We start from the raw sequence: 17,711 nt of genomic DNA on the forward strand, positions 1-17,711 counted from the left end.
ACCATGCGACCAGCGTGCGTGCATTTGCCACGCTTACGCTCTGAATAGGAATGTACCATTTACATAGGGGGAGTAGAATATTTTGAAACAATCAGCTGCAAAAACATCATTTTTCAACAGACGTATTTCATGTAGATACTCAACTATTACCTAGCATACGTGGACGACCACTTGGTGTTCTGTGTAAATCAAGACTTTTTCTTCACCCCTACGCCGTTTGGTGGTATCTCCCACAACTTCCGCCCGTCTCTCTCACCTCTGCCAGCCGCCATTTTTGTGTCCAGCTCTTGTGGTTTCCGCCTTCGTATCCGAAGACGTCGACACCATGCCGGCGGGACCCGTGCAGATGTTACCGCCGCAGGTGCCCGATGGAGGGCAGGTATGTAGAGCTATGAGGCGAGGGTAGCCTACACTGTTTACATGGGTGGGATTACTAGTAACCTGATGGCGTCCGAATGTAGACATCGGCTCCTTATACACAGTATAGACTGCCCCCACTTGTGGCTATAGGGGCATTCTCATATGGTTCGTGTGTCCATTCTGCTGGTCGTTATTAAAACTGAAGTGAAGTCACATTCGTTAATATATCAGAAATGAACCTAACATCGATCTAGCTGACAAGGTAGTTAAGATGCTACAAAACTGAGATCCCAATCCCTATGTATACTCTGTAATCAGTGGGACAGATAAATATCCAGATGTAGATGCCCCTACACTCAAACCTTCCCCTTATATTGTGGGGGCAACTCTGAAAGGTTAAATGTGTTTAAAACCAAAAGCGTGCCATGTGTGGGTATAGTGTGTAAGTTAGTTGTGTTATAGGCATGGTATGGCCCAAAAGGCCAAACAAACAAACCCACAAGCTTACCTTTTATCATACTGTAAAAATAATGCATTTAACATACAGTAAAATAAGTACCTACCATGTGTGGTAAGGCAAATAAGTGAATACTGTGCACATAATTCAACTGACCTTATGTCTATTGTATACAGTTATGTCCTCATGCCAATAGTATACAGTGTCTTTATAACCACCAAGCACAGCTGCATGCTAATTAGTACTCATGCTTGACTCCAGTATGTTAGTTTCTCTCACTCTGGGTGGCAACTTTAGGTGTTGAGGGATTTTAGCGCAATGATAACCTCTAGCCAATGAGGTTTATTATAGGCTAGAGTGGACTGTGTTAACTATAGGACATTCAGTCTCGGTGTTGTAAATTATAATGGTAGTAAGGTTACTTTTTGCAAATGTTTCAAACTGAAAGCAGGACATGCACAACACCTCTTTCCACAAAAACAAAGTGCACCACTGCTAGTAAATCAGACCTTATAGTATCTCGCTGATCAGATCATCTAATAAATTAGACATACAGAAAAAGTAACTACTGAAGCTATGCTGATTGGTTCAGAATTTGTGTTGCCCATGCTGTCTTGCTGCATGCATTTTTAAAGTGCACCTAAATATGGCATCTGGTCAGCCTACTATAATACTGTTAAAAGACGTAACTTAATGTTGAGCATGTTGAAATATGCAGTCAGAAGATGACCTCTTGGCCTATGTGTACAGTCATCTTTTGAATTCACGAACAGCTTTAGTCTAAGCTGGAATTAATTTGGATGTTGGCCAATTGGGCCATTTTTCATTCGACCAAATTGGACAGTGACCCTTTTGCTCTGCCTGTGTCTTGGGACTTTAAACCCTGAGATGTACCTCAAGACCTTGGGTTAAATTTATCAAGCTGAGAGTTTTCCGGCGGGTTTGAAAAGTGGAGATGTTGCCTATAGCAACCAATCAGATTCTAGCTATCATTTTGCAGAATGTACTAAAAAATGATAGCTGATTGGTTTTTCAAACCCGCCGGAAAACTCTCAGCTTGATACATTTACCCCCTTGTGTCAGACCCTAAGCGTCCCTAATGTATGTGTATAAAGGACGGATCATTGTGGGAGACTCAGCTACACTGAAAGAATTCAGTGAGAAATGCAGGATGATTGAATTTCGTACCTGGAAAAGAACAAGTTGTCTATAGAGCTTACAATCTAAGTGAAACAATTGCATTTCCACTCTGACATACTGCACTTGCACATACTTTCCATATCAAGAAAACGCAAAATCTTTAAATGGATTCTTCATTCAAAACACGTAGACACATAGAATAGTCTGCCCCTTGTTTTTGCTTTTCGATTTAGGATAGTTTCCCACCATGTTGGACTGTACCACCATATCTGTTGTGCGTTTATTTCACCTATCCACTGCCATTAAAGGAAAGTAATTTTCCTCAAATAAACTCTACTACCATCCAGTTTCAGTGCATGTCTTTTTGAACAATACTTCCTGAAAAAAAAGCATTGGAGCAAGTGGATATGCGCTAAAAGTGAATTTGAACATATTTGAGATAGATTCAGATTTGCTTAATGCAGTATGTGTTGGTCACTGTCCCAAAAAAGATGAAACTTGCTGGCTTTTACACCCGCTGTCAGCAGCTTTTCTTGTGGCTTATATCTGGCACCTAGGCAGTAAATACGGATGTCATTTGGGGTGGTGGCACATATGTATGGATTGCAACGCAACATGCAAGAAATACTCTGTAAAAACTCTTTATACATGTTTTTTCTTAAGTTACAAAAAGTCAGTAATTGATTTCATAATAAATAAACCCTAATGCAATTAGTTATTTTCGGTCACATAATTGATTGGAGCTCACCTGTGCTTAATAGCTTTTTAAAATAAAACCGCTATTGGGCGCCTTGCACAACGTCCTAAAATACTTTACCTGTCCATGAGTGGTCCCACTGCTGGTTAATATAGTTACTCAGACACATAGCCTCATAGCGCTGGGATCATGAATTTGATTTTGACCGGGGCCCTATCTGTGTGGAGTTTGTATGTTCTACCCATGTTTACAAGGGTTTCCTCCCACAGAACAATAAGTATTTGTATGTTAGTTAGATGGACACTAGTGTTTGTGTGGTTGTAAATATAAATTTTAAGCTCCAGTGGGGCTGATGTGAATAGTACTTTTCCATAGCGCTGCGTGATCTGATTGGCACTATATAACTAAAACTAAAATAATTACGAACATTCAGAGTAAATCTGAGAAAAAATGATTGAAAATCACCAATTAGGGTTTGTTTGATATCTTGGTGGCACACTATAGACAAATCTTGGAAGAAAACCAAATGATTTATAGTCCAAGATTTATAGTAAATTTGTGCAGTGACCCAAAGCAAACATCAAAACCCACACTAGAGTAACTTAGATGACAAAATGTCCTGGTGTGGTCCGGTGAATGCCCAGCCTTCAGTCCCATAGAGAATCTGTTGATTTGAGAATTGCTATTCATCAATGGACCCTCCATCCAGCCTGATGAAACTTAAGCAACATTGCAAAGTGAAATGGATAAAAATTGCAGTGGGCAGAACTGGTATACTTACCCAAATAGACTCTGTTATAATTGGTGCTACTACCAAGTATTAAACTACTTACATAATTTTTTATTAACTGTTTGCATTTTCATTTGATGTTAGTGTTTTGTGTTGATCAGTATGTGTGACTGTATGCAGGGTACTCATAGTATGAATTGTGTTTGTAGCAACAGATGGAGGAGGAAAAGAAAGAAGAAGTGGTTCCATCTAAGCCCATTGTAGGAATCATCTACCCTCCCCCAGAAGTCCGAAATATTGTGGATAAGACTGCAAGCTTTGTGGCAAGGTAAGTTATTCAGGATTAGAAAGTAATGTGTTTGTCTTGGCTCTTGATTTGTTTAGATTTAGTTTGCACTAAATGATAAACAAATAATTTGGTAGACGTTGCATTGTCATACAGAGGTGTATTTGTGTTTTTGCCAATTGGTTCATACCAGTAACATTTGTGGAGAATATTCTTAGATTGATTGGAGTTTGTTTAGATTGTTTGGGAACTAAAGTTACAATTGTAAAACTAAACTAAGATGGGGAGCGTTTGGTGCATGCCTTTTGACTTTTTATTAGAATAAAAATATTTAAAAATGCATTTGTACTAGACACAATTTCGGTCAGGAAAAGGCTTCCATATGCAGGCAGAACTTCAGGCCACTCCCGCATTAGTCTCTCCACTAATGGCTGAGAACTATTGTATATACTCTTAAAAAAAACATAAACAAAGAAAAAACCTCCATATTGTGAGAGAGGATATTTATTACTTGATCATGATCTTTCTCCACAGAAATGGCCCTGAGTTTGAAGCCAGAATCCGTCAGAATGAAATTAACAATCCTAAATTTAATTTCTTGAACCCAAATGACCCTTACCATGCCTACTACCGTCACAAGGTCAATGAGTTCAAAGAGGGAAAAGCACAAGAGCCATCTGCTGCCATACCCAAAGTCATGCAGCAACAGCAGTCTGTACAGCAACTTCCTCAGAAGGTAAGCAGTGTGGACTATACAAATAAATGATGATGATAATGAGTGGCAGCTTATTGGATAATGGTAGATAACAGATGGCCCACAAGGGGGTCACACGTATTCCAGAGTAACTTCCCCTTTTTGGTCCTCTTCCTAGTAATAACAGTGAGTGCAGTACATTCAGACATTCTTCTCTACCCTAATAGCTGGATAACAGCTATTAGTTTAACTTACTGTTTTTGTAGTGGTCTCCTAATGTAATTGGGGACCAAGGGCCACTTTTTGTATTGTAGTGCATGGTTTCCCATTTGGCCTTAAAGTATCTCCAGACTGTCCTCCATAAGTTATGCTTATTTGCTAATGCCATCTTGCTTCTGGTTATGAACACTGTCTGTCTTCCCTCCAAATCTATAAAATTGTCTTTCAAATTGGGTTTAAGAGTTTCCTGGAAAACATAATTTTTCTTTCAGTGGTAGGTGGAGACACAGTGGGTTTTGTTTCAACCCTTGGAGTCGGTGCAATGGGGCTTCTACTCTACTGTTGCACTTCTCCTCAGTTTGTTTTTCAGTACCTGCATAGGGTTAGTGACTTGGCTTTTATTTTATCCATTGTTTGTTTTTCCTGCGCTATCTGATGGTTGCTTCAACTGCCTCTGAAGCTGAAGGGATGTTTTGGTTTTGTCTGCTTTTTTTATCCTCCATATGCCCGCCCACATCACAGGAGTCCCTCAACCCAGGGTCAAGGAGACCCATGGTTACCTAGGATAAGGAATCTTTTACTGCTGCCCATCTCTGCATTATTACTGGTCCTCCCATCTTGGTCACACAATGTCCCTTACAAGAAGGGCAGAATTGCTTTGTCCACGAGAGTCTGGTACACAGTTGAGCCTCTCCACTGGCAATCCAAGATGGGAGTCACAATAAGGAGGGTGGCGTGCCCTGGAAACCCTTGTTTGCAGGGTACAGGACTAGTCTGGTCTGCACATGTGACATGGACTGGTGAGTAACAGGAGTGCTGGGATAACAGTATACAGTGCTCCAGGTTTCTGTGCCCGCTCCTCCACACTTTATTCAGCCTGCCACAAAGGACCTTTATAGTGATCACTGATCAGTCCAAACTTTCCAGTGGACATAGTGCTGCTGGCTATCAAGGACTGACTCCTGCTCCCCCAGAATCCACACTTGTTAGGGAAGTTATTTATTTTTTTTTTTTTACTGTGTCTAGTCTAGAGGATGCCAAGTTAGGCTCCTTTAGAAGCTGGCAGGGTAGTAAAAAGTCACATTTTTTTTTTCCTTTCCAGGGTACAGGCATGTCTGATTGTCAGGCACTCATGTGCAAGATTAGGGGCACTAGGCTCTCAATCTTGGATATCCACAATTGTGTCTATCAAGTGCCAGACTAAATTTGATGTGTAGGCCTCATGTACGCTGACTGTCACTTTTCAGTTCTATACAGCACTCATAGGGGCTCAAATTTTCCAGGTAGTGTTTGAGCTAAAGGGTCTGGTCTCTTGCAGAGTCTGTGAACCGTAGTAGCAAACTACATATCCTGAGGGTGGGTTGTTCCTTGCAACCCGAAGCACAAGTTTCCTCCTTCCTCACCTGTTAGGCTTCGGTTGAATGTTTCATACTAATGAGTTGTGGATACTTTGAGAAAGAGAGAGGAGATTAAGGAAGATGACTCCAGACCAGCTGTCAGCACCTTTGGAATCAGCCAAGGTCTTAACATTGTCTGATTTATGTTGACCATGTCATAAGGGCAGTACTTTTGGCTCTATGCAGGTCATACCCCATGCTTCCTTGTTAGAATGCAAACATGTGGCCAAATTTTTTTCCCTAGCCCATTGAGGATGCAGCTCTTAATTTTCCATCTTATCGACCAGATTTTAGTTGTGGCATGCATAGTCCTCTGGCTCAAATCTTGTTTTTTCAAAATGTGTGTGTGCTGCCTTTTTCAGGGCCACACCAAACTGTCATGGAACCAATCCTCAAGGTCATAGGTCCTCATTTTCCAAAAAGAAGCCCTTCTGGATTAGCAAATAGTAGAACAAAGATCTTCTATGACCCGGCGGCATGAAAGTGATAGGGGCTTGCTGTGCTTTTTAAATGGATTTGTTTGCCTGCACAAAGCTTTTTATAGCAATTACTCCCTAAGCAACAGCAGATTATTTATTTTTTTAGGGACACATGCTGAAGAATTACTACAATTGGAGTTTGGTCACAAACTCCATATTTAACAAAGGTAGTCACTACAATTGATTTTAGGGATGGGGGTGGTTTTTTTTCTGTCATTGTCCCAGAATACGTGGTCTCCTTAGGAGACCAATCAATGTGCTTGAACTCTGGCCCATTTCTCAAGGATCAGACCGCGTACAACAGTGTCGCAAATGGGCATTCTCATAGTCCCCAGGCCACAAGTGCAGCATCTTGCATTCTGCAGTTTTCTGCGCATTTTATTCTGACCACCATCACAATATATGTTCCAGGGGTGGACAACTCCCATGTGATCTTACAAAGCCATCTACGGTAGTGGTACCTTCATCTCAACATTTTTGGGGGCCTTGTGCTGATCTGCCTCCATGAAAATAGATTTGTTAGCTTTCACTTAAATCATAAGCTCCCCCTCTACGGTGCAAGGGTCCATGACACTGTGTCATTGATGAACTGGTAGTTCTGAGTCCATTCCAGTTTAACTACTCTGATTTGCATGGCTGTTCTACACAGCTGGGGTCATGAGTTTGATTTTTTGACCAGGGTACTATCAGTGTGGAGTTTCTATGTTCTCCTCATGTTTGCGTGAGTTTCCTCCCACAGTCCAAAAAACATACTGGTACAAGGTCTCCCAAATCCAGTCCTCAGAGACCCCAAGTGAAATAATGAGGACCACCCCTGGATCTCTTACAATGTCAGTCATTCATGAATACACCTCTGCTGCAACAAGGAGGCATGGACAACATGCAGTTAGGACTTTCTCAGGACTGGATTTGGGAAACCTTATACTGGTATATTAATTGACTTCTGACAAAATGGACCCTATTTTGTGTGTGTTGTATGGATTTTTGATTGAAAGCTCCAGTGTGGCCGTGCCTAATGTGAATGACTACATATTCTCTGTACAGATCTGCGTAATATGAGTATGGGGTTATTTAACTACCTGTTTCTCTCATCTATGTTGATAACTCTTATCCTATTGAATGCCTGCCTGGAAAAGGTGAATTGTTCATCACCACTGATTGGCCCAGATGGCCAGGCATTCAACTTCTTCTAAGTCATCTGTGTTTAGGGCCAGTCCAAAGAAAGTGGTCCTATCGTAGTGTTTTTGTTTCAACCTCAAGTTGTCTCTGGTTTTTATAACATCCAGGAGTGCTGGTACCATCCGTGTGCCCTTGCAACTCAGAAGGAGCAGTGCTTTACTCCTTGCGTATTGTCAGTTGTCAGATCTATCGGTCTAGTACTCGGGATTACTTTTATGATGCCCTGTTTTGCGAAGGTGATAGGAAAATGCCTCCTCCTTATTGTTCTACCGCTGGATCAGTATGGCAGTCCCTAGGCTTATTCTGTGGTGGGGGTACTGGTAGTCTCTGGGTTCCCAATATGCTGTTATAGATTCCTAGCCCTTTACCCCCAACCTCTTTTATCCTGCCTCATCCACCTCCTTCCAGTCTCATGTGCTGCTTGTGCTTTTTCAACTAGTCTAATCATTGGACCAGGACAAACAACTGCATATCCCTTCTCACTCAGTAGTGTTTATATGGCTCCTAATTTTCTGTGTTGGGTAACTGCTTTGGCTGGACGTCTGTAGTTTAGTCCATCCCTCTTGGATGGGGGAAACACTTGTGAAGTATTGATCATTATGATAATGTGCCTATTCTTTAGTGGCCATTGTCCCCGCTTATTTGTTTTAGCATTAAGTTTATTTTTTGGACAACCTTAAAAAAAAAAAAATATTGGAAGTACAGTATCTCCAGGCCGACGTACAATTAAAACGCAATTTTTTTTATAATGCTCGAAATGTAGTCATGTAAATTCTGCTTACAGCTTTTTCATCTGTCATATTCTCCTTATACCCAAAATTATGTTCACTTAACATTTTTTTTCTTTGTCAGGTTCAGGCCCAGGTTGTCCAGGAGACCATAATCCCAAAGGAACCCCCTCCAGAGTTTGAGTTTGTGGCTGATCCACCTTCCATCTCTGCCTTTGACCTGGATGTAGTGAAACTGACAGCTCAGTTTGTAGCTAGAAATGGGCGTCAGTTTTTGACCCAACTGATGCAAAAGGAACAGAGGAATTACCAGTTTGACTTTCTGCGACCTCAACATAGCCTCTTCAATTACTTCACCAAGCTTGTAGAGCAATACACCAAGGTACAGAGTCCAGTGCACACCAGGAGATTTGATGTGCTGTTTCGTATCCATTTTAGACCTTTTGACTAAATATATGTAACTGTTATTGCACATTAGCCTTTATATACCTTTTCTTTTCATGCTTTATTATTCTCCTGTTTCTCTGTTAGTGTTTTCCAGTACATTTTTTAATACTATGTGCATTTTTTTAAATCTTTATAGTTTGTGTGCAAATGTTGAACATTACTTAAACATTTGTCAAAGTAATCTAGCTGCTGATGGTTTGACACTGTCAAGTTGCCAGCATATGAATATTTTCAGCACTATATATCCTAAGCATGCTTCAAGAGGCAGCTGTTTCAACAAGCATGAGTCACTTACTTGCTGGCCTGCAAATGACTGGCTTTATTACAAAGTTATTAATAAAGATGACCGTATGAGCTCTCCTGCTCTGACACTGGAGAGCACTTTGCAAGTAATCTTCTTCGTTGTTTCAGATCCTGATTCCTCCAAAAGGATTACTCGCCAAGCTGAAGAGAGAGGCTGAGAACCCCACAGAGGTTTTAGATCAGGTAATTGTCCAGCTCAATCTGTAGTTGGTCATTTTTTTTTCATGCTTTTATTTTTATATAAACTAAAGTACAAAACTAACCTCCTTGTTTATCAAAGAAACTGTTTTGCTTTTGTAACTTTCATTTTGTTTGTTTTGTCTGTTTGCATCTCCTAACGTAAGTTATTTTAACCCTTAAAGATTCTCATTTACATACCTCTACTTTATAACAAAACACCTAGAACATGTGGAGGTAGAGATCTTGAGAAGGTGAAAACTTGATGTCTGTATAAAATATTGCTTCTATTATTTTAAACAGAACTCTGTATGGAAAAATCGAATATTTACTATTTTATAATCCTTGGCTTTGGAAGTGTTAAAATACTTATGGGCAAAACATATCACAAAAGTGTACGCGGAATGTTTGACATCCACAACTTTTGTGGTTCAGAAAACGTTGCCTAAAGGTTTCATCTTCCGATGACTCTTGTTTAGGTGCGATACCGTGTGGAGTGGGCGAAGTTCCAGGAAAGGGAGAGAAGAAAGGAGGAAGAAGAGAAGGAGCGAGAGCGTGTGGCTTATGCACAGATTGATTGGCATGATTTTGTTGTAGTGGAGACTGTTGACTTTCAGCCTAATGAGCAAGGTAAGATGAGCTCTGCTCTTTGAAATTTAGCTACAGTGCAAAAGACAACCACCACAGTGCTAAGCCTATTTGCGAACTCTGAATTAAAAAAAAATTGTGTTGTGCATTAAGAATATTATGTATAACTGTACTTTCTATTATACAGGTAACTTTCCACCTCCTACAACACCTGAGGAGCTGGGTGCTCGTATTTTAATCCAAGAGCGATACGAAAAGTTTGGAGAAAGCGAGGAAGTGGAGATGGAAGTGGAGTCTGATGAGGAGGAAGACGTGAAGGACAGCAAGACTGAAGAATCCTCATCTCAAATGGATCAGGATACTCAAGTGCAGGATATGGATGAAGTAAGATAGATTTGTTATATTGTAGCATGTTGCCGCAATCAGTGACTTCTTCTGTAAATTTTGTTTTTAGGAGCCATGGAAGGGGGGGGGGTACACATTGATTTCTATAGATATTACTCCCATCTGGTGACATATACATTTGTATGTATTGTATTACATTGCTCCTGGGATTTCCCTAGATCTAATTTTAATGGTAAATCTCACATCTGGTGTTTTTTGGTGTTTTTTGCAGCACCAATTAGTCCTTCAGCGTGCTAAAAGTCATGTGTTAGTGATGCAATTTCTTCTGTATAGTTACTATGTTTGATGGATGAAATTCTTGTCTCAGCTGTTCACAAAACACCCGCTGTTTAGCTATTTGCATTCAGCTCTTGCTCTGCTGATCTGTGTACTGTTTTTCCCACAGGGCTCAGATGATGAAGATTATGCACAGAAGGCTCCTCTTCCTCCTGAGTCACCAATGCCCCCACCCCTGCCCCCCACTCCAGACCAAGTTATTGTCCGTAAAGATTACGATCCCAAAGGTTAGTGTCATTTTTATTTATTAAGTCAATTATTCTTTCTATAGAGTCCTGCTCTCCTTCACTCTGCACATTTCTCCTGTCCCCTCAGCTTCTAAGCCACAGCCCCCTGCTACTGCACCAGATGAGTATCTGGTTTCACCCATCACTGGGGAGAAGATTCCTGCCAGCAAAATGCAGGAGCATATGCGGATTGGTCTTTTGGATCCACGCTGGCTGGAGCAGAGAGACCGTTCCATCCGTGAGAAACAAGGGGATGATGAAGTGTATGCACCTGGTGAGTAAAGCGTTTATATAACTATATAACGAATAGTTCACACTTATCTGAGCCATCATTACTAGTAATCTATTATAGCAGTGACATACATGTTATGACAGAGTTTTGAAGTGTGTTGCCAATGGAAAGAAGCAATTTTATGACAGGCCCTTCCTTCTCATGCTTTCCAATGCCATGACCTCGCCATGGTAAGAACCAAAACAAGTGGGAGGGTTTCATCTTTTCCCGTTGGAGGTTGACTGGGTCAGCTGACACCCTCTAGACTCCCTCTAAACACTAGTTTTGTTTCCTTCACAGCCAGTTAGCCAAAATCTGAAAATGTTTTTTTCATGCTGCAAAGGGAAAGAGTCAATAGCTCCAGAATATAACATGAAATCACAAACAAGACGCATTGTTTCAAATGCACCACTGTGACAAATGAGATTAATAATTACAAGGAAATTGGAATAATATCCAACTGGTACCTTTTTGATTATTAGGCATCTCTTAATTATTTATGGAATAATTGCTATTTAGAATATCTTGGTCATTTAATGCTATAGTCTCAGATATGTTTCATGGTACCATATACACCTTATCGGTAGTGAAAACTCCTACTGGTACATGATATTGTATATAATAACTTCTCTGTGTGGATTGTATTTTTTTTTTTATTTTTTTTTTTAAAAAGAAATACTTTGCAATACTAAATGTGTGAATGTTTAGAAGTCTGTACAGCTAACTGATAAGTCACCATCACTCACCTTAGGCTGTTTTCTTGAGTATGAGGTTTTAATTTAAAATAGTTTTTGGATGTGAGTCATACATCCCCAGATCATTCTATATTCGAGTATATGTGAGTAAATAGAATATTGATAGCTATGTGGCGTCTTAACAATGATGCAGACTTTTCCTCTTAAGAACTGTTTTTATACCTATTTTCTAGGAATGTATGTCTCATTGTGAGGTGTGTGCTTCCTAGCTCCTTTCTCTCCAATGGTTATCACTCTGTTTTGTTAATCTTCATCCCCAATGTTTCTTATATGCAGGTTTGGATATTGAAAGCAGCTTGAAGCAGTTGGCTGAACGCCGTACTGATATTTTTGGTGTGGAAGAAACAGCCATTGGTAAAAAGATTGGAGAGGAAGAGATCCAGAAACCAGAGGAGAAGGTATTGCTTTCTTTTTCTAATTCTTTAATAGTAAGGTTCAGTAATATGTATGTACTCCAATGTCATTATCTCTCATTGGCTCTTTGCTTATAGGTTACATGGGATGGGCACTCTGGCAGCATGGCACGTACCCAGCAGGCAGCACAGGCAAATATTACTCTGCAGGAGCAAATCGAGGCAATCCATAAGGCTAAGGGGCTGGTGCCTGAAGAAGATGGCAAGGACAAGATTGGACCTAGCAAACCCAATGAAATCTCACAGCTGCCGCCTCCATCTTCTGCACCTACCATGTCCAGTTCTGCTCCACCTATGAACTCTGCTCCAAGACTACCACCCCCTGTGTCACTTCACCAACAGATCAACCCTCCTGTGTCACGGCCACTATCCGTAAGTTGTTTGCCTGTTTCTGTTGCCTAGTATTGGAGGACATAGAACGGTGGTTATCATTCATGCTGATGGGATGTATAACAGTTAAAAAGTATTGATTGTCCCCCTTAGGCTATGTAATCTGCATCGGCATGCTTCAGCTTTAGCTTTATAAGGAGATGGATGCAGATTTCCTTATGGTCTCAATTAGTACACTACATTTTGTCTTCTATGTAATTGCTCATTATTTACATGATTTTGTTGACTATGATTGACACTGAAAAATATTCAACCTTGACATCCCATATATATGCCACAGTGTTATTGAAACCTTTACTTGCACCAAGTATAGTTCTAAAGGCACAAGGAAAAAGTTAGATACGGTGGCACTCATTCAAGTGAGTTGCCGTGGCCATTTAAAATAACCCATTGCATTTGGAAGTTGTCAAAGTATTTATGGTTTTTATACTTATTAAAATTTGTGATAAGTCTGTGCTTTAAGTTTACAATGGAAGTATTGGATCCAGCTTGTTAAATATTAATCTTTATTTAGATGCCACCACCTATACGTACTACTATGGTGTCTGCTGTGCCTGTGATGCAGAGGCCACCAATGGCGTCTGTGGTCCGTCTTCCTCCTGGCTCTGTCTTGGCTGCTCCAATGCCACCCATCCTGCACACACCTAGGATTAATGTGGTGCAAATGCCACCAAACCCACCTCCAATGATGACGCAGAGAGCTCCACACATGATTGTCCCAGCTGGTGAGTTTTATGTTTCTGTGAAATGGTGTTTGTTTATCTTTATTGACAAGACCTTTTACATGAGATATTTTGTGTTTTATATGTATATGTGAATATTATTTCACACTGTTCAATCCATTTAAGGCAAGTTTTATTTAATCACATCAACAATTGCAGCCCCTCGATCCCATCATTGTGTAATAAGTAATCTATTTACATTTTCAAATTTTTGGTATCAGTAATCGGATTATAGATTTGAGCTAAATCTTGGTAGGAGACCTTTATCAAAGCACTTTTAAAGGTAACTGTGTAGAAACTTTATTACTCGTAGGAACACATTAGATGCTGTACTAAGAAAATGACTGGTATGATTTAATCTCCTTTTCTGCACAGCTGCATGTAGTAGTTATCATAAATGCCTCATTTAGTACAAAGAAACAAACTGACCCCCTCAAATTTTGTGTCTGAAAGGTTTGTGTTTAGAAATGTTACTGATACGCAACCTTTTCAGAAACTGAGAAATGAAGGATATAATAAAAATTGTCTTTGGTTTCAGCATTTGTCTCTGCTCCACCTGTTGCACCTGTACCACAATCGGCACCACTACCCCCAGCTCATCCTCCTCCACCAATGGATGATGAACCATCGGCCAAGAAAATGAAGAGCGAGGATGCACTGATTCCAGAAGAAGAGTTCTTGCGCAGAAACAAGGTGTGTGGACTTGGCTACTATAAATCCTGCCCATTAGGCAGAGCGGTACTTAGTGTTTATCACAGACAGTCAGTACAGATATTTACAAAGTGCACAGGATGTTTGCTGCAATTGGTGCTTTTGCAGTGCTTCACCTACCTGGACCTTTCTGCCTACCATACTGTCTTTGGAGATGCCTCAGGAAAAGATGTGCGCGTAGGACAGGTGGAAAAATATGAAGAGGTGCAAAGTGTAATCATCATAAAAGTTCAACCAACTACTTTTGAAACACCCCTCATTAAATTAAACATTTCATTTTTTGCCTAAAATGCTTAGTTTATGCTCACAGATGTCTTAAATTATTGAGCGAGGGAACATCAGGACTGTCTACTATGTGACCTTTTTCTTTCTCTTATTAAAAATTGCATAGAGAAAGTCACTTCTCTGCTGAAGTGCATCTGGAAGGTGCAAAATAAGTCCTATTAAATACATAGGATGAGATCTGATCTCCACCAAATCAGAACTGGTGTAAAATTCTAGTGTTTGTGGCATGGAAATGTCTGAGCGCTCTTACACAAAGCAATGAGAACCACCAGAGGATGAAATCCCATTTTTGTATGGTCATCCCTGGTCTTAGCTCTCTCCTATCTGACAGTGTATAATATGTTGCTCCTGTACAATTTCTGCCATCTTGCAGTCTTTCATGCCGTAAACCCATGATCTTCTGCACAAATTGAGGCACACTTGAACAAAAATAAGCATGTGACATCACCTAAGAGGATTAGGCACTGTGCTTTTGCATTTTGCCCTCGGAAATAACGCCAAGTTTTTTCTTCTTTTCACAGGGTCCTGTTACAGTTAAAGTACAAGTTCCCAACATGCAGGATAAGACAGAATGGAAGCTGGGTGGTCAAGTTTTGGCATTTACCCTGCCTCTCCCCGATCAGGTAATATGCCAGACCTACTGGCAATGTTTTATCAACTCTTGTTACCTTTGCTAGCAACGAGTAGACTACGTTGTTTTGAGAAATGTTGAGAGCCGTGCACCTTTTCAACAATCTTTTTTTGCTTGATAGGTCTCTGTAATAAAGGTTAAGATTCATGAGGCAACTGGCATGCCAGCTGGAAAGCAGAAACTTCAATATGACGTAAGTACTGTTTGTGTCCAACATTAAAAGCAAATAGTTTACTTCTGTAATGATATGAATGAGAGTTTACATTTTGGCTCAGTGGCTACTACTATGTAGGATGGCACCACTCTATTTTAGGCAATGTATCGTAACATTTAATGCAGCTTGACGGCAAACAAGCATCTGCATCGCTGTGTTTCTTATGTCTAATTTTAGAGACTGCTTATAGCAGGTGCAGTACTTGCAGTCTTCAAGAGTCAGACTGTCTTTATCTGCTTAGGTTTAACCTGATTGGTTTAATGTATTTGCAGGTTTTTATTACTTTCTAACTTTAACTTTTCTCTCCTACAGGGAATCTTTATTAAAGACTCAAACTCTCTTGCATATTATAACATGCAGAATGGAGCTACAATTCACTTGGCTTTGAAGGAAAGAGGAGGTCGAAAGAAATGAGGGGAAAAAAAGTTAAAATTTGACTGCATTTCTCTTATCAGTACATTAGACAGATTGTGTTGTCATTTAACATTGATTTTACATGTCTGTAGCACATAGGCTAAATCTCTGTTAACTAACATTGTCAATGCTAGACATGACAATAGCTCATTATGCCCATTGAGTGTGGTACCGTGCAGATATTGCACTTTAAATAAGACCTGTTTGCTGACTGGCTTTTATGGATAATTTGATTTAAGGCTGTAACTATCTGATCAGAATTTGTTCAATTAAAGAACTCGAGAATTAATAAAAAAAAACCTTAAACTTATTGTCTGGAAATATTTTAAATTACCAATTCAAAATTGTATATAGCACAATTCAGTGTCAGGTTGTCACTAGATACTTTATTATAGGATCTCTAAGATGGTGCACAGTCATTATAGAGATCACGAAGTGGGAATGGAAGAAGTCATTGTGTATTTTTCCAGACATGTAGATCCAGACTGACCAGCAATCCTTGTAAAATATTATTAGGATTGAAGAGATCATGTTTAGTAATTTTGGAAATTAGTGGACACACTTGTGTATAATTGCATTAATTGAAACTTGTGTCCCTGCTAAAGGGTAACACTGATTGTTTTGTCCACAATGCTTAATCTTATTGACTGAATCGACTTGTGTGGGGGAGATCAAGAAACTTTCAACAAATATTGAGGATGGGTAGAAAGTATTAATATAGTGGAGTAAACTGGGGTAATTATCTAGTACTTTATGTACATTTAGTAACAAGTGTGACTATTGACATAAGAAGTAGGCATGGCTTGTTTGACAAACCATCATTATACATTCATATAAAAAACCAAGGTATAAATTAAACATCTGGCATGTTGCCTATACACAGGAAAGCAAATCTGTATGGCGAAAAAGTACTGGTTTGTAATTAAATATATTGTAATTATAATACAGTTTAAGTGTTTTATTCTGTCATTCACTTTCCATGCAGTAATTTAACATTAAAGGTTAGCAGAATTATTGTTCATGAAATGTTTGTATGCAACATTAAAAAACATTGGTCAACATTCATACATGTATTTTCTAATCAATGTGCAGCTTTCCTACAGTGTGACTATAGGTTTTGTTTTAGTTTGTGGCTGATTATTTATTTTTATTAGAAATATTGTAAATCCATAGTTTTACAACAATATACATGACTGTGCATATTTCAGAAAATACCTCAAATGACACTTGGTAAATGGCCCTAACTAGGTGCATTTTAACATTTCACAATGTAAAGAACACTGTACTATACTCCCAAGCTGTATTGAAACAAAGTATGTGAACTACCGTTAATGATGTTGGTAGATCATTATGATGGGTGTAACTGAGGCTTGTTCGGATGAAAGTCATGACTGACCAGTGAATTTGGAAAGACACATAATGTTTAGGAATAGGAAGGTTTGTGTATATGTAAAAATATATTGAAGACCTGCCACAAGATAAACCTGAAAGTAGACACCAATATAGTGTTTAGGTTTAGTGATTAGAGGTTTGTTAATAAGACACATTCCATTGTACTTAAATTACTAGCAATTGAAAGAAAAATGTACTCCTATTCAGGTATCAGTAGGGACAAATAATCTAATGGTTAAGGCAGAGCAAGCACATTTATTATCATAGATTTGTAGGGTGCCAATGCTCCGCTGCGCAGTACAGTAGGTAAAACAGGACATACAAGGTAGACAAAATAAATGCAGACATGAAAACCAAGGGTATGAAGGACCCTGTTCATTAGAAAGCTTACATTCGAAATGGAAGAGGGCACAGATGAAACGAGGAGTAAATGTGTTTGAGTGGAGATTGGGATAGTCATGAGGGTGCGTTAGTGTGAATAGTGTTGTCGGGGATAAGGTCACCTCTTAAAAAGAAAAAAAAAAAAAAGCGATTTTCAAAGAGCGTTTAAAGATTTGAAGGCTGTGGGAAAGTCTGAGCGTGGTAGGGAATTCTATAAGTGGGGAGCAGCACATGAGAAGTCTTGTAGGCGGGAGTGAGAGTTGGTTACCAGAGACGAGATAAAGGTGAAGGTCAGGTAGATCTAAAAGGGTGGGAGGGAGAGTATTTTGATATAAGATTTGAC

The 17,711-nt window shown here is 39.6% G+C and overlaps 1 protein-coding gene across 1 annotated transcript; it reads left to right on the forward strand.

Annotated features, from left to right (window-relative positions):
• The first annotated feature begins 230 nt into the window (after positions 1–230).
• On the forward strand, positions 231–16,660 carry SF3A1 (splicing factor 3a subunit 1). Its single transcript, XM_075213146.1, has 16 exons — positions 231–379; positions 3,594–3,712; positions 4,205–4,406; positions 8,491–8,748; positions 9,225–9,299; positions 9,773–9,923; positions 10,069–10,265; positions 10,672–10,789; positions 10,878–11,063; positions 12,092–12,213; positions 12,307–12,600; positions 13,133–13,343; positions 13,879–14,033; positions 14,858–14,959; positions 15,089–15,160; positions 15,494–16,660. The coding sequence occupies exons 1-16, from the start codon at positions 326–328 to the stop codon at positions 15,593–15,595; spliced, it is 2,418 nt and encodes an 805-aa protein (XP_075069247.1). The 5' UTR covers positions 231–325; the 3' UTR covers positions 15,596–16,660.
• The last annotated feature ends 1,051 nt before the right edge of the window (positions 16,661–17,711 follow it).

The sequence above is a fragment of the Mixophyes fleayi genome, chromosome 1 (assembly GCF_038048845.1).
Source record: "Mixophyes fleayi isolate aMixFle1 chromosome 1, aMixFle1.hap1, whole genome shotgun sequence".
In the NCBI taxonomy this organism is placed as follows: domain Eukaryota; kingdom Metazoa; phylum Chordata; class Amphibia; order Anura; family Limnodynastidae; genus Mixophyes; species Mixophyes fleayi.

Excerpts from the sequence above, each read along its gene's own strand:
- SF3A1 (XM_075213146.1), top strand. The coding sequence starts at position 326 with ATGCCGGCGGGACCCGTGCAGATGTTACCGCCGCAGGTGCCCGATGGA. Across the intron at positions 9,924-10,068 it reads CTTTCAGCCTAATGAGCAAG|GTAACTTTCCACCTCCTACA; the intron begins GTAAGATGAGCT and ends TCTATTATACAG. Across the intron at positions 10,790-10,877 it reads TAAAGATTACGATCCCAAAG|CTTCTAAGCCACAGCCCCCT; the intron begins GTTAGTGTCATT and ends CTGTCCCCTCAG.